General features: G+C 39.5%; 1 protein-coding gene across 2 annotated transcripts in view; it reads left to right on the top strand.

The window, feature by feature from the left end:
* The window catches only part of NOL4 (nucleolar protein 4), a 186,519-nt gene that overhangs the window by 45,368 nt on the left and 115,493 nt on the right, over positions 1 to 25,658 (top strand). For both annotated transcript variants that reach the window (XM_058808766.1, XM_058808774.1), the window contains exons 3-5: positions 78 to 189; positions 699 to 811; positions 5,325 to 5,457. In XM_058808766.1, coding sequence (XP_058664749.1) covers positions 78 to 189; positions 699 to 811; positions 5,325 to 5,457 — 358 coding nt within the window. The remainder of the gene's footprint in view (positions 1 to 77; positions 190 to 698; positions 812 to 5,324; positions 5,458 to 25,658) is intronic.

Below are 25,658 nucleotides of genomic sequence, written 5' to 3'. Positions count from 1 at the left end.
AAATATGATGATGAGGTCTGTTAAATCATGCTCAATCAGCTTACATAATAACACCTATATTTTGTTATTAATTTCAGATTTCGGAGACCTATGCCTTCCTACCGAGAGAAGCGGTGACACGATTTCTAATGAGCTGCTCAGAGTGCCAGAAAAGAATGCATTTAAACCCAGATGGAGCGGATCATAAAGGTAGTTTTAGTGTCAAATAGTGGGATGTAAAGTAATTTCATTTCTAATACCCATTTATAGGTTCCTAGCTTAAGTGAGGGTTCATATAAATTTGGTAGACTTGTAACAGTTCACTAAGTCAGATCATCTCATTTACTTAAGCTGGAAGGTAGTGAATCTTCTGCTTTCACTTAAGGATGGAGTTTAATGCCATCTGCACCCTCAATAGAAAGATGGTTTTATCTGGAGGAAATAATTTATTTTGCTATGGAAATGTTTGTATGGGAGCTTAAGCATAGGAATAGATAGAGTATATGGGCTGTAGTCATTTAGGGTAGAAGAGCTCATCAGTTTTTAGGGTTTGATCTTGGTTTTCCTTTTTTTTTGGGAGAATTCCATTTGTACAGCCCACAAGCAATTGCAAATGCAAAAGTTAGAGCTAGATAATATAACAGTCTGACTTTAACTGCAGAATAGGCTGACATAGCCTCCACAATTAACATATATTGCACAATAATATTTTTTTCCAGATAATGGAAAACCTCCAACTTTGGTGACCAGTATGATTGATTACAACATGCCCATTACTATGGCTTATATGAAACACATGAAGCTGCAGCTACTAAATTCACAGCAAGATGAGGTAAAACCTGAAATCTTTTAAGGCTGGTTTTCTGTTCTGCTGTGTTGTTTTGTACTTGTCTTTCAGGTGGCTAGGAAACTGAAGGGAAGATGATTGTTGATCCTATCTTTATAATTTTGTTGCTAAAACAGTCAATGTGAAGCCAAGGCAGGGTTGTTTTCAAGCAATCAGACTGAGAGAAAATATGACTTATGGCCCTTCTGTGACTGGGGGTAGTGAGTGTACTTTGAATTGCCTGAAGGTGCTCTTTCACTGGACCAGTGGAAAGGGTGATGTGGGCAGCATGTTCACTCAAGACTTACTTCTGTGCCCAGCAGTGACTTCCACTGTCTACTTTTAGAAACCAATACCATCAGCAGCTGAAATGACTGCCATGGTATTCTCAAGGCTAGCAAACATGATGCAACACATGACACTGACAGTGATGAAAGTCCTGGCAACATCAGTTGAAAATTTTAAGGCAAAAAACTTAATAATAAGAGTAGGAGTTGCTTTTGAAATTTTGAATAAAAAGGCAGAAAAAAAGAAGGAGGAGAAGTAGACTGAGAATCAAGCTTCTTCATGAAGAATTGGGATTGGATTGTATTTATTTCTTCTCAAAGGTTATTTCCTTTCTCTGATTTATTCAGAGTTTTCCCAGATCTTAAGAAGTGCTCCATCAATTCACAGGCCCATACCAAATTATTTGTGGTAACCTCATTTTGCTATTTAAACTGCCAAATAGAAGCCAGCAAAAAAACCTCAGTTCTGCATTCTATGTCTTCCTGTTCAGCTGCAAGATATTTTTTAATAAAGAAAGCCTTCAAAAACAACCTTGACTGTTGGATTGTGTCAAGACCCTGACTGACTTCTGACTTGTGCAGTCAGCCAGATTTGTTTTCCCAATAAGTAGGTATGGGCTATTGCTGGAGATTTCATTAATCCAACACTCCCTGGAATGGGGATTTCACCACTTTTCTAGAAATATCAGGATCCTTGTTTCAGTTCAACCCATGTTTTTAATTGCAGAGGGTGTAGGGAGAGATCCCAAACACAAATTTCTTAATGCATAATACAGCCTGGTCATCTTTTCCTTCTATTGAGTCTCCTGATGATTTGAGGGGTTTCGAAGTAGAGTTTCAACTAGCAGGAGAGAAGAGGTTTTATTCTGCAGTAGCCTTAGGAATTAAAGGACTCCTTGATTTCTACACCTTTTCCCTTTGTGAATTACTACCTCCACAACAGGCTTAAGGACTCGTGCTGGATCAGGACCCCATGACACAGATCTTCTGTAGCCTGAATATTTTGGTGTAGTCTTTCTGGTCTGATGACTGAAATTTTTGTTGAACCAGTTTTTCATCTAGACAAGCCAATGGCAATGATTAGGAGGCAGCAGGACTTAACTTTGCTGGGTATTTCCCTGCCCAGCTTGGTTTTGTAGCTCTGTTGTTACTGTATATGAAATGCCTGCAGCAGTGGATTTATGAAAGTAATTTCCTATATGTTTTATTAATAATAATTTTTTTAGGGTAGAGTGGGCACAAGGAAAGTTTTGGATTTATGAAAGTAATTTTTGTATGTTTTAGTAATAATAACTTTTCAGAACAGAGTGGGCACAAGGAAAGTTCTCAAAATAATCCTTATGTCTTTTCTCAAATAATGGTTTTGCCAAGGTTTTCTTTTTTCCCCAGGCTGTACATTTGTTGGCCCTGAGAACAAAATGACAGGGAAAATATTGTAGTACAAAGGAGCAAGACATCTGGTTCAAACTATTTCATGCACTTAAAAAACAGGCTTGGGTTTGTAGGAAAGATTTAATCAATCATATAGGTATTCTTGTGTGGAATTGAGACAGGAGTAAACTTGGATCCCACTGCTAGCTAGCATAATGACTGAAATCTCCTAATTCTCGCATCTTCAATTTCACATTTTTAAGCTGAGACCACTGATGAGAGGGAAACCGGCTTCATCTAAAAGGAGAACTCACCACTGTGTGGGAATTTAGAACTGTGCTACAACTACTATAAAGATGCCATAGGTACTCAGTTTTTGTTCCCATGCCCATGTGTCCATGCAGATTCAGACAGAGGTTTACACAGATAGAGGTGTACACAGTTTGGGAAGTGAAGTGGGAAGTATTCTGCAGTGCTGTAGGCAAACAGGCTGCCTATGTGTGTTGTTTTATAACTGTGCAAGTGTCAGCCACAGCCCCCTTTCTGTGAGCCCATCAAATTGCCTAACCTCAGAACTGAAATATGTGAGCTGCTGCTTGCTAGTTCCTGCAGGATTCAATGAGAATTACCCCTGCATTTTAACAGAGACACAGCAATCCAGAAGGTCTGGGGGAGTTTGTTTTCTTATCTTGCTCTTTGAACAAGCAGAGTGCATTTTCCCTAAGCCTCAGACGCATCTGAGGCACACACATCATGTGTGTGTGCCCTGGCCCTGTCTGTCTGGGCAGGAGGCTGGTGGGCACCAGGGTCCATCTGTGAGGGCAGTGTTTGGGTGTTTGCTGCTGCTGTGACTGGGTGCTGCTACCTTGTGTAAGGCAAGACAGACAGGTGCCTGTTAGAGAAGCCCTCACTCTTCCATTTGTTTTTTTACAAATCCCTGAGAACAAGGTATGTTTACTCCCTTATTTGTCATTGTCCTGCTGTGCTGGTGCAGAACAGCTTCACTTGTGTGTTGTTCCACTCTTGCTCCTGACTGGCACTTGCAGTACTTCATCCTAATTTAACATGAGTCATTACTGCAGGGAACTTGCTTTCTGGAAACAGGAGAAATGTCCATACAACCTGGAAACATGGCTGAGACCTAGGGGAGGAACTGATTTAAGAGTTAACACAGAAATAAGCAGCTATATTAATACCTGTAATAGCCACTTCACAACAAGTACACAGTAAATAATGTTCTAGAGATTGCTATTTTTCTAGGTCAGTTCTGGTGAACAACCCACAAAAATAGTCAGAATCCTGTCTTGTCCTGTTTTGATTAAAAAATGCAAATAAAAATGAATATTTCAAATATTTCAGGATGTACAAATCTATTTGCCATAGTTTCTCTCAGCTCTTTCAAGTACTTCTTAACAGGAGTAGCCATCAGAAAAGTTGTTACTGAAAAATGTATTGCCTTAGGTTTGTACATTGCCTCAGCCATTTCCAGAGCCAGACTTGTGGATACTTAATTTCTAATCCATGAGTGGATGTGTGAACTTCAGTGGGACTGAAGCAACTGAAGTCAAATATGTGTTTGAATATTTTCTGGACTATGCCTAAAACTGTTTTCTTTGATAAGTGGGGATAATGATCAAGACTTTTACTTTTTTCCCTTCTTATCATCCCTATAAAATGCTCTATAACTGGACTTGATGGATAAATCATATTAAAGATGTACACTATAGAATAAATTTGCAATGATTCTCCCGTGTTTATATTACTTTTATTTGCCACTGACTGTCACGACCATGCTCAGAACTTTTATAGGCTTTCTCATTTTCATAGATGCTTCTTTAAACAGAGTGTGACATCATGTCAAGGGAATTTGACCATGGATTCTTACCAGGTCAGGTTGCCAACCCCAGCCAGCAGCTAAGATCCATGTAGTGGCTTGCTCACTCCTCTACCCACTCTGGTGGGATGGGGGAGAAAATCAGAAAAAAAAAGTGAAAACCCAGGGGTTGAGATGGAGAAGAGTTTAATAATTTAAACAAAGTAAAATCTACTACTACTACTACTACTGCCACTACTGCTACTACTAATTGTAATGAAAGGAGAGAGAGAGAGAAGGAGGGATAAAATCCAAGAGAGACGTGATGCCAAATAAAATTCCTCACCACTCACAGAATGATGACTTGCCAGTCTCCCTCTGGGCAACTCCTCCCAGTTTATATACTGGGAGTAATGCTCTGTGGTATGGAATATCCCTTTGGCCAGTTTAGGTCAGCTGTCCTGGCCATGCTCTCTCCTGGCTCCTTGTGCACCTGCTCACTGACAGAGCATGATACCTGAAAAGTCCTTGATTTACAGTAAGCACTACTTAGCAACAACCGAAACATCAGTGTGTTATCAACATTATTCCCACACTAAATCCAAGGACAGCACTGTACCAGCTCATAGGAAGAAAAGTAACTATCCCAGCCCAAACCAGGACAGGGGTCACTCACAGGGGTCACTTCCAGGTGGGAAAGGTAAAGGATTCAGGCAGGGAATATAGGGAGGTCTCCTCAGCCAAATTTGAATAACAAGGGCTTGGTATGGGGTCTCTAGTTACCAATTCTTTTCTGGAATATACTATGGAACTGCTATGTAGTATCCTCATTGTTGAACAAATTGCATTTATCAGATCATCATACCAAATAAATGCTGTAGTTTCCTCCCTCTTCTTGATATCCTCTGCTTGTTTTCTTATATACAAAAATGTTTAACGTGATTACACTTCACACTGTGTGTGAGTGAAACAAATGGGAAGAGAATGAACTGCACATATAATGTGAACAGTGCACCATGTTTTCTCACATGTCTCTTTCTATTTGCAGGATGAAAGTTCTATAGAAAGTGATGAGTTTGATATGAGTGACTCAACTCGAATGTCAGCTGTAAACTCTGACCTCAGCTCAAATCTGGAGGAGAGAATGCAAAGTCCTCAGAACCTCCAGGGCCAGCAGGATGGTAAGGCTTTCATTTTGTACATAAAATGTGGCATTGCCTGGTTTTTACTCCCATTCTGTGTTTTCTTTTAGAATTTGCTTTTCTTCATAGTGTGATTCATTAGGTAATTTGAAATACATGTTCCCTATATCTCAGCATGAAGAAGAAGAAATTAGGTTTTTTGGTTTTTTTTTTCAGGTTAATTTATTTGTTGCTTTGGCAACAGGTGAGTGCTTAGACAACTATATCTTAAGTAGCATTATCTTACTGTTTCTAGATGTACATCTGTAGTGTGACCATGCTCAGGAATAAAAGGAAATGAAACTCAAACCTTTCTCAGGCAACCTAGAAAACGGAGAAAGTTGTTTTCATGAGGAGGGAGAGTAGTGTCACAGAAGCTGGTTATTTGGGAGATAGAAACTGGAATGTGATATTCAGAAGACAGGATGAAAACAACAAATTCCTATGGAGAAATAGAGGCAAAAGATGAGAAAACAGCAAGCACATTTGAATGTTGTTTCTTTTCTATAACACAAAGCTACTATTTGGTCAGAGATAAAACTGACTTGGCATTGAAGGTACATGAGTTTGTAGTCTTTGGATTCAGCCCTTATTATATACCAAGATAAATGAGTCTGAACTGGAATGAACTTGTCTGGATTATGGAGCTCACAAATAGCCTGTCTACTCAGACTGTGACAGTGGCTCAGGATTGGCACATGAATGCTCAGCACCCAAAGTGCAGGTCTATTCTATTGCCATTAGAAACAACACATTGGAATTCTGTACTTGCTACTTGGGAATTCCCTGATTATATGTTCCAAATCAGAAATGCTTTTTATATTTATCTTGAACACTAAATATATGGGATTTGACTAACCTTGATGCTTTGCACTTCATGTATCATTGTCATTTGCTAGCTGGTAAGATATTTAGGTGAGAATGGGTGTGGTGCATAGTGACTGGTAGGACCTGCTGATGGCTTGGATCTTCAGCTGGGTTGCTCTCCAAACAAAGGAAGAAGTAGGATGTCTGTGATCATTTGATAGGCCAGATTCTAACCACAACTGCCTTTTATCTGAGTGTCCTCAAGCCATCACAATTTTTTCAACTTTTAACCAATTTCTGTCTACATATGTTCACTAGACAAGCAGTTCTGATGCATATGATGTATGAAAAGATAGTTCACTTTTCTGTTGAAGTTTGACTTTTCACAGGAGTAATATAGTAATATTGCTGACTTAGAGGTTTCAGGGATACTTAGGAAGGTGATTTTTTAATGTATCTGGCTTTCACTGCAATACTATGCTGTAGAAGTTTCACATATATAGTTTCTTAATAATAATTGCATGCATGCTTATGTCTGAAATAAAAATTATAGCTCAGTACAGTAACCTGTGAAGAAATGCCTGTCATACATATCTTAACACCTGCTACAATCAGATTCATGTGCCACATGTAATCATATTAGACCCTAAGTATGAATGATAAAATGCTGCAAATCTGTCACTTGCTATTTGAAATAATGGGAAGTAAATCCACTGTGGTCTTTGAACTTCAGACAGTGTGATCTTACAGTATGGCTTTAAATCTCTCAGTTTTCCTTCCCTTCCTCCCAGATGGTACTTGCTCACCTTCCTAAGGCAATCCTATTTTTGCTGTGTCTTCTGGCTAAAACATCTGCTGATAGAGAGATTTGAAATAGCCACTCTCCCTGCTTCATTGTTTTCCTTTGCTAGCTGTTGTCAGGTAGCAAACCTAAGTGTGGCTAGTTATAGCAGCACTGCTGTTTCAGATGTGGGACAAGGGGCTGAAGGAGGAGCAGAAAGACATGAGAGAAGTGGGGGGCGGGGAAGAAGGAGGAGAGGAGAGGGCAGGAAAAAATAAGATTGGAAGAAAATAAACAATATGAGAGATAGAGGAAGGGCAGTTGGAACAGGAAAGAGGGAAAATAAAAGGGAACTTAAATTAATTTAGCAGTACAATCCCTTCTGCTGTCACAGGCTGCATTGCAAAATTTTATGAATTTAATCCTTAATTATAGCGCACGCACACTGAAATCATCACCAAAGCATGAGACTGTGTCAAAAGTGATTCTTGCTCCCTTCCCTCAAACACTCTGCACGTCTATGAAAGTTTATGTCAGCCACCACATTCAGCCTATACACAAAGACACTTGGCATTTGCCTCATCTGAAATGTGTTTGCTGCATCCTGGCAGGTGGAAATTTGCTGTTGCATAAGGTTGCCTGTGCACAGGCAGTTGGAAATGGTGTCTGGGGTGGAATGGGACAGCACAGGTCTTCTGCTGCCCCAAGCATGCTCTTTTTGGGAGGATAATTTGCTAATGGGAATCATTAGGAAAACTGCTGCCTGGGGTGGATTAAGGACAGCTCCAGTGTACCTAAAGGTGATGTGTTTAATCACTTTACTTACCTGGTTTTCCATGTGAAATAGCATGAGAATATTTTGGGACATCCCCTGTTTTTTTTTTTTTTCTATGGATTTAAATTGATTTGGTGCTAGAATATAAACAGTCTGTGTACCCTAGAGGAATGTAATAGTGAGCTGGGCCATGCTACTGAGGGAGAGATGGAGACTCGTCCTCCAGTTCAGTTTATCAGAGCATCAGAATGTTGACACTATCTATGTAAAAGAAATATGATGCTTTCATAGCCTCATCCCTTGGGGCTGTACTTGCATCCTACTTAGACAGGCATTTTTCATTGGGAGTCCATTACAGACTCATACTAGAAAATTTGACCTGAGGTTTCTCAATGTGTTCCAGCCCAATACTGTGTTCTGTTTCTCATGGTTGGGTTGCTTGAGCCTAAATAGAATAAAGTCAAGTATGAGAGCAACTCACAGTATGAGCTGAAAACAATAGACTTCTACAGCCAGAAATGCCATGGGAGGTGAGAAAAATGCTGATGAGGGAGGGCACAGAGACAGAAGGTGCATATTTGCTCAGAGTAGATGGGTGCTGGCACTGCACAAAAGTCTTGGGTTCTGCAAGGGGACTGAGGCTTCATAATACTTGCACTAAGCTTATTGGGTGGAAAGGGTACAGGGAATTAAGGAAATAATGAAAAGAGTGGAGAGTTGGTGAGTTGCATCCATGGTCCTGAAGTTGCTGCAATACTACTAAGGACAGTTCCCACTTTAAATTAGCCTTTGTACACTTTTAAATAACAGGGTCTTGAGTCACACCTGCTGGTGAATGGCTGAAAATCCTGAGCACCTGCAGGGCTGCTGCAACAGCGGGGTAAGAGTTGGAAAAGGGCTGCTGCTCTTCCCTGGGGAGATGGAAAAGGAAAGGAGCTCTAATTTACAATTTGTTCATTGCCCAGCTGGGAATGGGGTATGGCTGTCGGCTCAGCAGTGCCTCAGAGGTGTTTTCTCTTGCAGCCAGCTGGATAATAGAGCTGCAAATTGCTCATGTGTTCCTTTCTCTTTTGCTTGCCTCTTGCTTCCCCAGACATGACACAGTTCTGTGTCCTATGCTGGTTCTTTGGAGTGAGCCCTGTGTGTAACTCATCTGCAGGCAAAGCTCCAACTTGAGAGCTGTCTTTAATTCTCTTTTCTCTTAATAATGCTCTTGGGGCTCTGATGTTGCTGGATCAAACCCTTTTGCCCATCTCAGACCACAGACAGCAGGCAAGGTTTGTGAACTGAGTTGGAAATAAAGGAGCTTTTTTGTTTTTTTAAGTTAGTGGTTCAATCTGTTTAAAAAAATGATTTTTGTAGTGAAAAGTGACCTCTAGATAGGCCTTCAAAGAAGCAGCAACAGCTTCTACCCAGAGTGAAAATAAGACTTTTGTTGCCCTTGCCTGTTAGCTGAAGCTCTGTGCAGAGCAGCTGGGTGTGTTTCCCTCCTCACTGGGGAAGTTCATTACTTACCAAGACATGAGATATGTAGGGGGATGCTCTATTAGAGGGAGTTTAGAGCATATACAACCGTAGAAGTGAGGGGAATTAAGTATAAATTTGACATTGCATTTTTTATTGTTTGGGTTTTTTTAACTGTGTGAGCTATCAAGTAAAAGTCAGGCATGAGACTATTTGACTGTAACTCACACTGAAAGATGCAGGATTGATTTATTTTCAGTATTTTTCACTCTACTGAGGTACACTAAAACATATCAGTGATTAGTCTGGATTTGGGTGGAGGGACTGTGGTCAAGAGTCTCTTTAATCTAGGTTTTAGAAAATGATAGTTACATGTTTATTTATACATAGACACAACTACCCCTCACAGGCACTGTGTGGAGACATATAGGAGCTAACAATGACAAAATATGTCAGAAGTCAATCTTTAACAGGGCTTGTTCTGCCAATTTAGATGTAGAGATTAATAAGCTTTTCCTAGTAGTATTTCTTCTAATTTATAGAAAACTGAGCAATAATATTGTAATGCAATGCAGAGTTATGTCTTTGAGTAGTTTGTGATCACTTAGATGGTGTCAGCTCTCTTTCCTTGGCATGTTCAAATTGCCACTTTTACACAATATAGATGTAGGAAACCTGGCTGTTAACATTAACTATTCCTTTCACTCATTTGTGTTTGTGACAGATGCGAGTATTGGAGTCAGCCATCTAAATACCTGTTTTCTGCATCAAAGCTATAATCTCTACACAATGGCTTCACCTGAAATAAGTAACATTAGCTGATTAAGTTGTCAAAACTGACTGTCTATGCAAGAGTGAAGACTTGCTGTTGATTTTTTTCTCTGAACAAAGTCCAAGCCAAGAATTTAACCCATCTTCTTATTCAAAACTTGTTGTAGGGTTTTACTTCTTTGATTTTATCTTTATTCCAGTGAAACTTGGACTCCCTGCCTTGAAACATTGACTTTTCTTTCTTCTCAAAGCAATTTAAGTTCAAGATATTTGAGTCCAAGCGCCAACTGCAGGCCAGAGTGAAGACAGATCAGTGAAAGAGCATAAAGGAGTAAATTGTCTATGCTGTTGACAATGTATTGGCCCTGCTCTTGATCTTGAGTAAAGTGAGAGGCAGCAAAGTCAACATGAGAGCAGATGATTCACAGCATTAAATACATGCTTTTTGGATTTAAGAAAAACCCTTTTTGCTGGCAATTAGGAATTTTCAGTGGAAATGTTATTTTACATTAATTTATAAAATCAATTTGCATCAAAGAGAATTGTGCTTTTAATTTTTGTTCAAGCACTGACAGGTTTTACAAGTGTCCTTGTTCTGAATGAGGTCTAAGTCCACTTGACTTCAGTAAAGGCCCACTAAAGGTTAGCCAAACTGTTTGCAGAGTTTAGATATCTTTTACTGAAAAACCTTTACTGCTTTAGACTTCAAAGCAAAGTACCTGAAATTTCTGTGGTATATGGGATAGACTGACATTACCACATGAAGTCGTAAAGCCTTAATAAAAATACTAAAAATAAAATAAGAAGCAGTCTGTCAGTTTTCCTAGATGCCACCTCATATACTTTTAGAGAGTCTTTCAATTTTAGGGACTTCTTGTGACTTGACTGGTTTTATTTGCAATCTGTAGATCCATATCAACAAAGCTAAAATGCTATTAAAGTTGTTTATAATGCTTATACTTTATACAAGACATTGTGCAAATTCATAATCATTTTACTGTGAAGAAAAAGCTAATTTTTCAGAAAGAAAAGGTATTTTAACTGTGTTAAAGGTAATTTTACTGTTAAGAAATAATATTTAAGGTAACCCTCCTTTAATAGGGAGAGTTTGGGCTGGTTAAGAATGTTAACTTATAAAGAGGATAGAAAAAAACATTACTTTTTTTTAATTTGGTGAAATGGCAGACCATTTAAAATTACATTTGAGCTAGGACCAGGTGATCTGACAATTTTGTGATATATTCAGACCTTCCAGTATTGTTCAAGCCACTGGAACTTGCAAACTTTTGGGAAATAATCTCACTTCTTATCACGCAGAGTGAAATGATAAATACTAGTTTTCTGAAAGTAAAAATCTAAGATACCTGCCTGTCTCATGGCAGTGAAAAGGGAGCACAGATGTAATGTACAGAGGCAAAGGTCTCCTGTCTCTGCAGCTGTTGCTCTGCCACCTTCTGCAATCACCAGTTTTCTTACTGAATAAAGCAAAAGACAGTGCAGTCACACATATTTGTTTCTGGGTGAGCCTATGGGCTGCACTGCAGTGTGTCACAGATGTCAAAATCAGAGAGGTTTCTTTAGACAGGAAGTTAGTTATAATATGTTCCTCTGTCTGAGAAAATCAGTATCACCTTCACCTAAGCAGAGTCAAAGTGTACCTGAGAAGCTGGCATGTGATGATATTTTGCTTCAGTGGAGCTGCACCTGGAGCGATTTAGCTTATCAGATTTGGTTTGATGGATTGTTATTTGCATAAACCAATGCGTTGTAGTGGAAGGTGTCCCTGCTTATGGCAGAGGGGGTGCAACTAAATGTTCTTTAAGGTCCCTTCCACCCATAACATTCTCTGATTCTGTGATTTAAGAAAGAGGAGGAAAATGGTGAAACATGACCAGAAAGTCAGAGAGTTTTAGAAATCCAGTTTCAGTGGTGCTTTAATGGCTTCTTTAGAAATGATACCCTATCAGTGCAAAAGGCATTACAAGTGACACTGTAATGACACTTGAACAGTGCTACAATGTCACTGACAATGAATATTACTGAGCCTGGGCAAGAGCTTGAAATGTTGCTGCATCTGTGTTAGAAACTTTCAGCCCTTAATATTGTTGAGGAGAGCTGGGTGGAATTTTCAGCAAATCAAGTATTTTAATGGACTTGCTGCTGACGAGGCAGCTGCTGTGTGCATTGTCATCAGAATACTGAGTTGATACATGAGGCACTTCTATTGTAAGAGAGGATGAAAATCTTCCTTTGACTCTACACACAATTCAAATTTGCTCGGAATTAATCATCAACATTTCTCAATGGAGAGCCCTCCTTCCTTTCTCCTGGACCTACCTAATCATACAACAGTCTCAAAGTGGGATTTGGACACGAGCCCCCATCTCATTGAAGCATAGCAAATGGATTGTTTTTATAACTGACTGTTTTAATATGTAGAGTTACTGTATTTACATTTGCAAGCATCTTGTGAGTTGGCTTTAGTGAACATCTCCCCCCTGCTCCATGTTTTTTCTGTGTGTCTTATTCCATCTTATAATAACTTGTGGGATTTTTTTTTTACATGTCTCTGTTTGTTTCTTATCTTATACTGTAATTTGCTTTAGAGACTAAAATATTATTAAACATGAATTATGCATTGAGCAGACTCTCTGCTAGAGTCTGAGTGGTCTGTTGCAAGCAGAAACAATCTTGTTTCCCGCACCACACTCCCAGCTGCACAACTGTCACTTTCTATTACGCTTGCCTTGAACAATTGAGTGTGGCTTGTAATGACGATAATTGCCTCAAAATTGTTTGTCATGTTTGCCTTGTTAGCAACAAACTACTAACTGTTGGTTACAATCAGGTTCTCAGCTATTACTCCATAATTACATCAGGGAATACTTGCAGCCAATATTAGCTGAGAAATTAGAATTATCTTTTCACAAGTAATGCTAAAATGCTTGCAGACCATTCACTCTATTCACAGCCACTCATTTTTACATCAGCAATCTAGAGGTAAGTGAAGCTTGCCCCCATGTAAAAGGCTAGCTGCAGACTCGTGTCCTTTTGCATCTTCAGAACAGCTGTATTACTGTTGTACATGTCCTGTAACAAAAGGTATTTCAGTTTGGCAATATTACTACCCATCGAGCTATCTCTTCCTTATGCATGTACTGAAGGCAGTCTGCTTTTGATTTCAGTGTGCAAGTCCTCATAACTAAGCTTAGCTGGATTTCTGAAAGTGTTGTTTGGTTTGGGTCAATATCCTTTGGTTTTTTTCCCCCTATCTTAGCATATCTCAGGCTGTTCCCTCCTATTTCTCTTTAGAATCAAATAAAAGGAGAAGCATTCTGCTACAGAGATTTAGTTTTGCTTTCCAGTAAAGGCTCTTAATACATTTTATCCTTTCATATGTACCAATTAACTTTAGCAGAGGTTATGTGCACAGATTGCTTGATTTAATTTGTCTACTTCCTTATAGTAGAAGCGGAGGGTTTTTTTCATAGTTACTGTTAAAATGCATGCTAGGCATTGACTCCCCCCTTTTTTTTCCTATTACATATACCATAGAATAATATAATAGAGCATTTCTTTTTCAGGAGAAGGAATGTAAAAGAATGTGCTTTAAAGAAATTTAATTTAGCATTGATTCTTCACTGTGTTATAGTTTAATTAAGGAAGCTGTTAATTTATTTTTTTCTGAACAGGAAATTCCCTGGAGACATTGGGCTGTCTTGTGAAAGATATTTTTAATAGAATTTTTTTGAAGCATTTATTGTTTGATAAAATTTTTGTAATGGTGAATGTTTAAAATTAGTAACCCAATGAAAATACTTTGATTGCAAGAAAAAAATGAGTATTTTTTCAGCAGTATAGCACTTTGGAATATTAAAATACATAGGAAGTGGTTATATATATTTTCCTGAGATTTGTGAAGAGATGTTTTCAAATAATTGGTTTAATGTTGCTAGATAGTCACCATATTTGTTGTCCTGAGGCAGAGGGACATGCCATCTCTGGCACTTCTTAATAACAGGATGGAAGAAACAGTGCAATCATCCTGAAAGTTTCAGGATAGCCTGAACTCCAGTGTGTTCTCCAAGTATTCCTGAACACTGATAGCCTGGTTTGTTAGAAAGATAGTAGAGGTGTTTTGCAGGCTGGCTGGAGACACAAAGATAAAATAATGATTAAATTTAGCATCAGATTAGGATACAACTTGACTTGTTTTACAAGTTTTTCAGCCTTGGTGGCTGGTTAACAGCCTGCTGGGAGGTGTGTGAGGCTCAGGCAGTCTCTCCACTGCTGCAGGCCAGGTGGAGACTGACCAATTCTGGCCATTGCAGGAGCAGCCTTCCCTACTGACAGACAGACTGACAGACTTCAGCAGCTACTCAGAGCCACTCTGAGAAAAGATGTGGAGGAGCACACTATTTAATTGCCTTTGTTGGCTCTACCACATGTGATGCTGAGAAACCAGCCCAGAACCTCAGCTGTAAAGCATTGGCATTACTAATAGAATAAATTAGGATAAAAGCTAAATTTGTGTAATATACAACTTTCAGACTTAGGTGCACAGAACTGAAGAGAAATTGATGCCTTAAGTCAGCTCCAAGAAGCTTTTCTCCACTTTCATCAGGACACTGGCCTTGCAGCCAGAATGTGCCTTTCCAGCAGAAAGATTGCCTTGAGATCAGTCTCTACTGCAGAGATTCCTCCTTAAGGGGATAGTTCCATCTCTGTGTTTAAAGTCTTTCCTCAGTGCCTCAGTTTAGCTTCAGTGTTTTACAAGCTTCCTTTGTTGTGACATAAATCAAGGAGTCAGTTTAATGCATCTCTGGAGGACTAGTCACAGTTTCTACTGAACTTATAACTCTTCTGATATCCCATGTGCTTTACTAGGTGGAGTTGCCTAAGTAGAAGGCAGAGCAATCCTTGTTAGTAACCATCCAAGATCCCTGCAAAACTTTTGTAAAATTAGTCATTCCTTCTGACTGGAAGGTGGAATTCAAACCTCTGTGCTTAGCTTTTTGTACTTTGAAATCTGAATTTTGCTTAAGTGTAGATATTGGCAAGGAGAAGCAAAAAAGATCATAAACCAGAAAAAAAAAAAAAGGCATGAGATTCGCTAGCAGCTTTTAAATAAGCCAATATTAGTAGATACCTTGGGGCAATAATTGATTAGAAAATTTGATTTTTTGCTTTGAGAAGCTATAATAAAACCATGATATCAACAGACTAATCTTAAAAGTAATAATTGCTATTACTAGTTTGATAGGAAAAGAAATTAGGAGATGCAAACTGGGATATTTTTTTTTTTTGCTCTGTAAAAACAATATAAAGAGATGACATTTCAAAGTTACTGTTCTAAGAAGAATCAAAAAATGAAGTGTAATAAAATTTTAATGACTTAACTGGCAAAGACCTACAGTGAGTTTGTTATGTCACACTATAAGTGTCTCATGAATGGTTATTCTGAAGGGATCTGATGCTGCAAGCTGTCAAAGAGAGAAGGAAAGACAGAACTACATGATGTGGGAACTCTTAATGTGAATTACTTGGAGTGGAAGAAATAAGCCCTTTCCAAAAGGAGGTGGTACAAATAGTGAGAGCAGCAGTGTGGTCTAAAGAGCTAGAAAGTAAATAGAAGCAACCAGTGCTTTCAAATTAGTTTTTAAAAAGTCTCCTTGCATGTGTATAAAGAAACTATAATTCTTAGTAATAGACTTTGAATAGTTTACAGGTCTGCATCCATCTTCTAGATTTTCTGTCTGTTTAAAAACAATGGGTAAAAGATTTAAAAAATATATCCCTCCATCTTTTAAAAGATATCCCTCCAAGGTAACTGTCCAAGGATTGTATTTGTATCAGAAGTTTAAAAGAACTTTGACTTTTAGTGACTTAGTTTTTAGATATTTTATCCAGCATGATCATCTCCAAAATACATGGATGCAATGAAAATCCTACTGAAATAAATAATGAGAATTTCTATGAACTCCAATAGAGACAAAGTTTCTACATGTTTTCATAATAATGTTTTCAAACCCTGCATGTTTTCCTAATAGGTACTCTGTAGCTGAACAAATTCAGAAGTAGTTAATATGGGCACTGAAACTGCTGCTTTCTCTTTAATTAAACCATCAGTGCAATTTATGCAGTGATGATAAGTTTTAATTCAGCAAGTTAGCCAAGCTCTGTCTGTTCCTGTTTCTTCATTTCTTCTTTCTGCTACACTTCTGCAGTTCTGTACTACTTATACATGCTCTCCAGGAACTGCTCCTCTTAGATTCCTGGAACAGGCTATAATCACTGATTATTCCTGTAGGATTGCAGTCCCAGACTTGAAGTTGTACATATTACTGTATCTTCTGCAAATATGTATTACTTTAATCAAAGGCATGGATATTGTAAGGTCTCTTAGCATGGACAAATATTTTTCTCTTCTCTGAGCCATCCGTTCAGCAGTGTGTTTACATTCACCCCCCAGAAAAAGTGGGGCCTAAAATGATTACTTGCTCTAGAAATTGAAGGAATGCTGGTGACAGCATTTAAAGACAAATGGCACTGATAGATTTCAAAGAGTGAAACAGCAACCTGGCCAAGTTTCTCATAATAATTTAAGAAAGAGTGTTTCATGGTGATCCTTGAACTTAATTATCTCTGTTGTCATTGTAAAGTGTTGATTTCAATAGGAGCTTTCTTAAATGCAGCTTTTCAAAGGAAATGGTAAAACTATTGTTTTTCTGAGAAATAATTTTTCACCACCTAGAAACTGGGTACACTTCTAGCCTTTTACAGGCAGCTCTGATGCTATCATGGGCACACAGAAGAACACGAGTTTTTGAGAAGAAATTCTACTACATGGATAATTTACTTGGATGTATAGTGGTAGCCTATTTGCCCTTTCTGTTTCTTAGAACCCATTCCAGTGTAATGCCTGGTTTAGAGTAGTCCAGTTCCTAGAATCATAGAATTATAGAGTTATAGAATCATGGACTTATAGAATCCAGACTTGTAGAATTATAGAATCATACAATAAACTGAGTTGGAAGGGACCCATCATGATCATAGAGTACAACTCCTGGCCCTGCACAGGACACCTCAAGGGCCACATCACATGCCTGAAAACATTGTCCAAATGCTTTGTGAACTCTCTCAGGCTTGGTGCTGTGACCACTTCCCTGGGCAGCCTGTTCCAGTGCCCAAACACCCTCTTGGCAAAGAACCTTTTCCTGATACACAAATTAAGCCAATCTGACTCAGCATCATGCCTTGAGTCCTGTCACTGGACACAAGAGAGAAGAGATTGGTACCTGCCTTTCTGCTTTCCCTCACAAGGAAGTTGCAGACTGCAATGAGGTCTCCTCTCAGTTTCCTGTTCTCCAGGCTGAACAGACCAAGTGACCTCAGCCACTCCTCAAAAGGCTTCCCCTCAAGGCCCTTCACCATTCTCGTGGCTCTCCTTTGAATGTGCTTTAATACTTTAAAATATTTTTTTATATTGTGGTGCCCAAAACTACACACAATATTCAAGGTGAGGCCACCCCAGTGCAGAGCAGAATGGGACAATCCCCTCCCTTGCCCAATGCTGTGCCTGATGCACTGCAGGACATGCTTGGCTCTCCTGGCTGCCAAGGCACTGCTGGCTCATGTTGCAATTGCCAGTGACCAGGACCCCCAAGTCCCTTTCTGTGGTGCTGCTTTCCAGGCTCTCATTCCCCAGTCTGTACACACAACCAGGATTGCCCCATCCCAGATGCAAGTCAATAGTCTTTGTGGCAGTTCTGCTCAGTTTATGGCTTTTTGTTTTGTGGCCTTCTAGTGTAGCTGCTGTTTATTGTAGGTGCTTGATGTGAGCCTCTGTGAATAGAAAAGAATTCTGCAATATAGTTCTGGGGAGAAGGACAACAGGCATGTCCCAAGTCTGGCATGTCCCAGTTGAGCATATTGTAATGAAACAGCAGCCCTTTGCTTTTTAGCTGAAATATGTTGTAGGACCCTGTGCTACTTGTGATCTGGCTAACACCTGGGCGTGAGCAGACTGGCCAGAATGATCCCAGACCTAACTGATCATCCAGTACACATTTATGAGGGGGAAGCAGATGCTAGCATACCAGTGTTTGTGGTTGTTTTAATGTGTAGGCAGATAGAAGAGAAATAACTATTTGAACTCTTTCTGCCTTGCTGAATGAATTTCTCTTAATAATAAGGAGTTTCTTTAAAGATATTTCTGTCTTGTGGGTCAGGAAGAAATCTAGTCTCCAATAATGTCTAACTGTCTCTTGGGAATACTGCAATGGAACCTCAATGAAAAAATGAGGAGAAACCACTCTCTGGACTTCTCCATTATTCCTGCTCAGAGTGAAAACTGTCTCCCTTCACCACCCTTCAAGGCAGGAAAATGTTACTTATTCTACTTTCCCATGTGAGTATACAGTGGATGAATTTCCATTTGTTTCTCCGTGTCTGTACACACAGATGTGAACAGAAATCAGTTCTGAGGAAAAGTCCAGAGAGAAGAGAATTAGAAATGCTGTGTAGGAAGTTGCTGAGATTGAAATGCAGTCTGGCTCTCCCTTCTGAAATGTCCACTTTCCTACTCAGTTTGGTGTTAGCAAACTTTGTCAGTGTACACTTGATCCCATCTTCCAAATAATTTGTGATGATATTAAACAGCATTGGGCCCCACACAGATCCCTGTGGGACCCCACTTCTGGTAGGTTCCAGTTTGAAAAGGAGCTGTCACCACCACCCTCTGGGTGCACCCTGTCAGCCAGATCCCCACCCACCACATGGACCACATGTCTGTGGATCGTACCACATCACTCTGTCCAGAAGGAAGCTGTGGGTAAACATGTCAAAAGCCTTGGAGAAATCCAGCCAGACAATGCCCACCTTCCCCCACATCAAGTGAACCTTATTGTAGAAGGTGATCAAGTTTGTCGAGTACAATGTGTCCTTGGTGACACTGCCTTGGGCTTTTCCCAATCATGTGCTTCATCTGACATATGATAGCCCCTGGGAGGATTTGTTCTGTAACATTGCCAGGGACTGAAGAGAGACTGATGAGCCTATACCTTCCCGAATCTTCCTGTAAGACCTTCTTGTAGGTGGGAGTGGAATTAGTCTTCTACCTGTCTCCTGGGACATCCCTGGATCTCCAAGGCTTCTCAAAGGTTATGGAAAGCGGCCTCAAATAATGTCAGTCAGGTCTCCTAACAACACCTTTGGGTGGATACTAAATAGTATCTCCTGTAATAGTTCCCACACCAAATCTTCCTCTACAGTCAAGTGGACTGTGTTTGTATCAACCTGGATTTTTGTTCCTGAGGCCAGGCCCAGCAGTGCAGGTAAAGAGAGAGGTGAGGAAAGTCTTAGAAGCTCAATTGTTGCAGCATCATTGGTGACTAATCCACCTTTCCTGTTTAATAGAGGGCCAGTATTTTCCTTCTATTTCTGCTTGTTGTTTATGTACTTGGAGGATACTTTCCTGTGGTGGCATGTCTTGCTTTCTTGTTTTGGTGTGCATGGAAAAGGTTTTGCTTGAATGTGTTTCAAATGTATCACAAAGTGTGTGCCATCTATACCAGCTTGTTTTTATCTCCTCAGCAGAGGCAGCAGTGAGAAACAACAGATGTCCGTATCTGTAGCTCCTATTAGAATATTACAGGCTTTATCTGATGGACAGCAGTAGCTAAAACAGTTCAACAGCACATTCTTCCTCCAGGAATGCAGCAACAAAAATAAATTTGGATGTCTGTCTCTTGCACAAGTAGCTTCTATAAATATATATATTTATATATTTTTATATATATATAAATATTTATATATAAATTATATATATATGCATGTGTGTATATACATATGTTCATGCAAAAATAAATATGAATCCATAGTGAAGCTCTGTCCATCCTTCAAAGTGTTCTTCTGTTACAGGACAGGGGAATGATAGGGGCTTTCTCTCAGAGCTATTTGCTGTGGTGCTGTGTAGGGCAGATCAGAGACTGAGTGGAGAAGACTTGCATGACAATCCAGCTGGAGTGCTGTGTGCAGCTCCAGGATCATCAGTACAAGAAAGATGATGTTAGATTTGCTCCAAAGGAAGGCCACAAGAATTGTCTGAGGGATAGAACAACTCTTCTGTGAGGACAAGCTGAGAGAGCTGAGGCTGGTCATCCTGGAGAAAAGCCTCTGGAAAGATCTTAATGGAGCCTTTCAATATTTAAAGATGTCATATAGGAAAGAGAGAGAGGCTTTTTTCCAAGGCATACAGTGACAGGACAAGGGATAATAGTTTTAAACTGGAGTAGGATAGGTTTTAGATTGGACATAAGGAATTTTTTTTTCTTTATGATGAAGGCAGTGAAGCACCGGAATAGGTTGTCCAGAGAAATTGTGAATGCTCCATCCCTGGAAATGTTCAGGGCCACGTTGGATGGAGCTTTGAGCAACCTGGTCTAGTTGAAGGTGTTCATGCTTATGCAGGGGGTTGAAAAATGGGACTGGTCTCAATGTCTGTTCCATCTCAAACCACCCTTTGTTTCTTTGATTGCCCTAATCAAGGAGAGAACACATACACTTCAGCTTATAAGACCTCTGTCAGAAAAGAAAGGAGACTTCTGGATCATTTCGGGTGGAAAATTTTTTTTCCTGCCATGCCTGTCTGGGCAGCCAATAAGGTAGCAGCATCATGAAAGGTCCCAAAATTGAAGAGTGGGTTGAATAATTTAAAGCTGGATATTCTTGTTACAGGAATATGATCAGGAGGTGTTTCCTTCCTCCTACCACCTTTCATTTGTCTACCTTTGTTGTTAAAAGGCTTTTTTCCCCTGCTATCATTTAAACATCAAGACAGTTTGAGAAGGAAATGAATTCTGGAGTAAAAAGCTTTGTGCACTGGTGTCAGGTGATAAGGAGCAATTTTTTTCACAAGTTCACGTAGTTATTGGGGAAGAATGCTGAGGCTTTTTTTGTCTGTAAGGTGTGGATTTTAGCAGGAGAGAAGTAGTTTTTGTAATAATCCTTAGTTCTCAGTCTAAGAAAATCTGAAATAATTCTCCTCAATACTTAATGTTTGCTTATTTGCCAGCTGAATATATGTCATGGGAAAGGAGAATGGTAGTAAAAGAAAAGATGCCGTGTTTTAAAGGCTTGCCCCTTGAGGAGAATGGACCAGAGTAGACCAAATGGAAAGGTAACCAATCTTCCTGCTTGTTTCTGGTTTGGATTCTGAGTATGAGATGAGAAAGTTAGTCAGCTTTAGCAGCAAGGAAAAGCAGTTTTCCAGAGAGTTGCCTTGTGGACAGGAAGAGAGTCAGCAGTGATGGCCTTGGCAGAGGCGTAAGTGGTAGTCAGACCTCTGAATGCTGCAGAGAGGCAGAAGGAGAGGGAGAGCTCTTCTGCCATTGGTGCCTTTTAAACCACTGCTCTTGGGGAAGTTTTGCTAGTTCTCTTCTAGTTACTCCCTGAAGAAGCTGTTTAAAAGAATGTTACTTGCCAGTGTGTGAAAGAAAAACACCAATGCAGGCAAATTTGGATGTCTTGCATTATACTCTGTGTTTATAGCAAATGAGGTCCTAACCTTTTTTAAAAAGAGGAATTATTTTCTGTTTACAATACTGATTTCTGTCACAGTTGATAGTTCTCAATGCATTCCTGTAAGCAGGAAAAATGCGATCTTAACTTTATTATTAGCACAATATGTCAGTCCAAAGTGCAGTTGAAATAAAGGAAACCTATTGTTGTCCACTCACTTTTCATTTTCATCTTCAAATAATGGAGAAACCACATAGATGTTTGTGGTAAACACCTGTGTCATTTCAGTATAACAAAATCTGTTTCGGAATACCAGCAAGTCAGTAACATGGCATAAGTGGCATGCCTTATTATATTGTCTGTGTTCCAAAAGAGATGCTGTCACCTCTTCCACCCACCCACTGCATGTGGAGTATCTTTTCAAAGCAATCTGAGAGTTTTTTGCCTATGCATTTAAGCTGAAAGTCTGATTCAGTAGTTTTATTGTTCAAAGTAGTAGTACTAAAGGAAGCCTTTTTAATTGGGAGCATTTGGAGGAGTGTTACTGTCTTTGTTACATGTACTCATCCATACAACAAGAGTGACAGCTTTTTCCAGTGACTCAGAGCCTCATTAATCCAGGAGGTTTAGAGCTATTAGCGGAGATAGCACAGCTCAGGAAGGTTACTCTCCCATCTCCCTAGATACATCAGAAGGTTAGTGGAGCTGTGGAAATGAGGCAAGACAAGATGGGTCTTCTGTCAGAGGAGGGGACTTGGACAGATGAAGAATGTCTGTTGCTTTGCATCACAGCAATCTATGTATTATTTAGAAGCTGGAGGTATCAGAAGTTGCATCATGACTGAAGAAGCAGTATGACTAAAGAAGCGGTATGCCAGAACATACCTTGCACCCTCCAAAATAAAACAGAAAAGTCCAAACCATGTGGTTTAATAAATTCAGTTTCCAGTTTGGTGATGCTGGAATTTATTGATGGCTGTAACCTAGAACCCTGGTGAATGGATAAACAGGAGGAAGGACATTACTGTCATATTCCTTTCATGAGAGTGAAGAGAGATGATGGAGGGTTTTTGGCAACTACAAGCTCTTGTTTTTGGCAACTGCAAGATGGGAATAAGTTGTAGAATTAGTGGAAAAAATTCCACCTTAAATCTGAACTACACCTTAATGAAATGTGACCAGTTTTTGGAAGGGAAGTATGGAACACTGAAAATTGTTTGTATTTGTTTTGTCTTTTCCCCTGGATGTTCACGCTGATTCAGCACTGAATATATTTATAATATTTTTTTCTTTCAAAAAAATCCACTCCTTTGATATTAAGGAGGAACAGCTTTTACACTAAGACAAATCTGGAAGATATTTTAAGATCCACCTACATCTTATGAGATAGTCTTTACTACTCTAAATTTGATTCCCTAAACATGCCAAATACAAGGATGAGTAGAACATATGGATTGGCCAAAGGTGTCTGAAGTAGGAGCCTTTTTTTCTGCCTGCTACAGCTCAGCCTGAAGTGTGACAGGCACTGTTGGTGACACATTTGTGCAGGAAGGATAGGCTAGAAGCTTCCTCTCTGGTAAGAGCTCCCTGGCTGCATGACATGGTTACATAAAAAGCCACAGGAAAGCTGTGAGTTGCTGATGCTTCCAAGGTTGGGCTGAGGCCTTGCTTTTGGACTTCTCCTTACAGGTGCATGGATCTGCTGCAGGCAAGCTTTGGCAGATACACAAAAATCCAGTGAGTTCCTTTGTTCTTTGCTATAAATATGGCCATCAATGACCTCTTTTAAGGCCTTTGTTTAAAAAAAGTAGTTCAAGCTTGAGCCCTGGTTCTAGGTCTTTATTAGCCAGTGTTGGCGGCTCATGGGTTGCACATCCACCTCTTTAGCCTAAATGAGTTGAAAAGTACTGATGAACCCTGCAACATGGAGAGGACTTTAGCAGCAGAGATAATATTGGATGGTTTCACCAGTTACTCTGATTCCAAATTTTCAGTTTGCTGCAGCGTCTGCCTTGGCCTGGAGTCCCCTCAGGGTCAGCTGAGGGCAGAAAAATGCCTCAAACATGCAGCCTTTCCTTATTGTCTCTCAGATGGGAGCTGCTGACACTCTGACCCTTGTTCCATTTCAGGACTAATTCAAACACATCTGGAAGTGGGCTCAGACTTTATCCCTTTCCATTGAGTTTGCCACTTGCTATTGACTCCACACTGAGGTAGAGGCCCCTGTGTGCTCAGTTGCAGAGTTCAGTGAAGCTGTTGCCCATTGTGTGGGCTCTCACTGCTCTGGTTCCAAAGAGACTGCAGCCAGGAGCACACAGGAAGAGCTGAAGGTTGTACAGGCTCTCCTCAGCTTCTGACTCTGAGAAAGCTTGGGAGGAGCAGGGTAAGAATAGGGATTTGAGCTGATTAAATGATTGATTCCATGTTTCTCTTGGCAGGACGTGTCAAGAATCCTCTGAGCTGTAGGCACCTCTCATTTATGCACAATATACTTCCTGGGTTTGGAGGAGAAAGGAACATACTGTTTTAATAGAGATTAAAAAATAATAAAAAGTGCACAGGTTGCTCAGCTAAACTTATCATTAACAACTTTGGCTACATCCTTAGGAAAAGATTTGATAATGAAAAGCAATCAACCTATCTGAATAGACAGCTATTGGACATAGACTGCCAAGAGATTGTCTGCTGACCTCTTTGAAAATATGAATGCTTAGCTGCAAATGTTTTAAACTCGTTCTTTTTGAACTGCACAGCCTATGATAATCAGTCAAGAATAAGTTCAATGAGTATGTGCTGGAGGATATTCCTTGAGGGGAGAGATTTTTGCACTGGCACACATATTTTACATCACTGCAATTCCCTGTGTGTGTTCATATCTCTTTGGACTCATTCCCACAGTGTTTGTTTCTTTCCTTCAAATAATCTGCCTTTGGTTAAGTAGGTTTTCCATCCTTTTAAAAAACCCTATTGCATGTTAAAGGTTCACCTTTTTGTCAGTGTTGCATTTTCTGTCTTAGTGTACACAAATATATGCAAAGTTATGAATATATCCAGAAGATATTCTCTGACTACTCTTTATATTCTAAATCTACACAATTGGTGCAAAATCATGCTTTTGTCACGATTTTAAGTTGTGAAAGCCACCTTGACACAAAGGTCCATCAGAAGGCAGTAGATTTCATGCACAGGTGGATACAATTGTCTTTTAAATAAGAGTCAACTTTTCAGATTGTTCATATGATTTATCATTTTTTCATCAGCATGTGAAGGAGACCACACAGAAATCTGTTGAACAATTTTGATTTAGACTTTTTTGGTTTTAGTGTGAAGGTGTACTGCTATGTGAGGGAGACAGCTACTCTGAATCTAAAATGTATCTGAAAGAAATAGTATGAGAAAACTAACTAAAGACAAGTCTCTTAATGGGCAAGTGGGAGGCCCTCAGGCAATGAGAATTTGATTTTAATATTGCTTTCTTACTAATACTGTATGAGTCTAAGTGTTTCTTCTTAGGAGATAAACCCCTTTAATGGCCTGAGAGAAAAAGATAGTTAATACCATCTGTAAAAGCCATTAAGTGTTTGTTAGGCCTAAATATCACAAAAACCTTTTAACTAGTCACATGGGCAGGAAGGATAAGATGGCTAATATGCAGATATATTCATATAGATTGTCCTCTTTGCCTTTCTGGATTTGGTGGAAAATCTGACTCTTTCCTATTGAGGAGTGTGGGAAAGATAAAAATCCTGAGCTGCATTTTAGATAATGTAGGGCAATGTAATGTCATGACAAAAACTTTAAATAAGCAAATTAAATGAGCAAAAGCTTCAACTTTACAGCTGAGTGTCCCTTATTCAGCCATGAAATCCATGTCTTTGAGATTCCATTGAGCTAATGTAGACTGATTTTTCAAAGGTCATTGAGACTTGCCCTTTACTGGTTCCTTTACTAAATCACTTCAGGGTATCCTATCTATTTTACACTTGCTGATAGGCACTGCAATATGACAGTTTAGCCAAAATGAATGAAAAATCATTAAAAAGGATATTTTACTAAATACTGACAATATCTTGCTCCACATAT

The sequence above is a fragment of the Ammospiza caudacuta genome, chromosome 1, assembly GCF_027887145.1.
Source record: "Ammospiza caudacuta isolate bAmmCau1 chromosome 1, bAmmCau1.pri, whole genome shotgun sequence".
Lineage (NCBI taxonomy): Eukaryota > Metazoa > Chordata > Aves > Passeriformes > Passerellidae > Ammospiza > Ammospiza caudacuta.
Note: the sequence above shows the minus strand (reverse complement) of the source record. Positions and strands in the feature narration are given on the sequence as shown.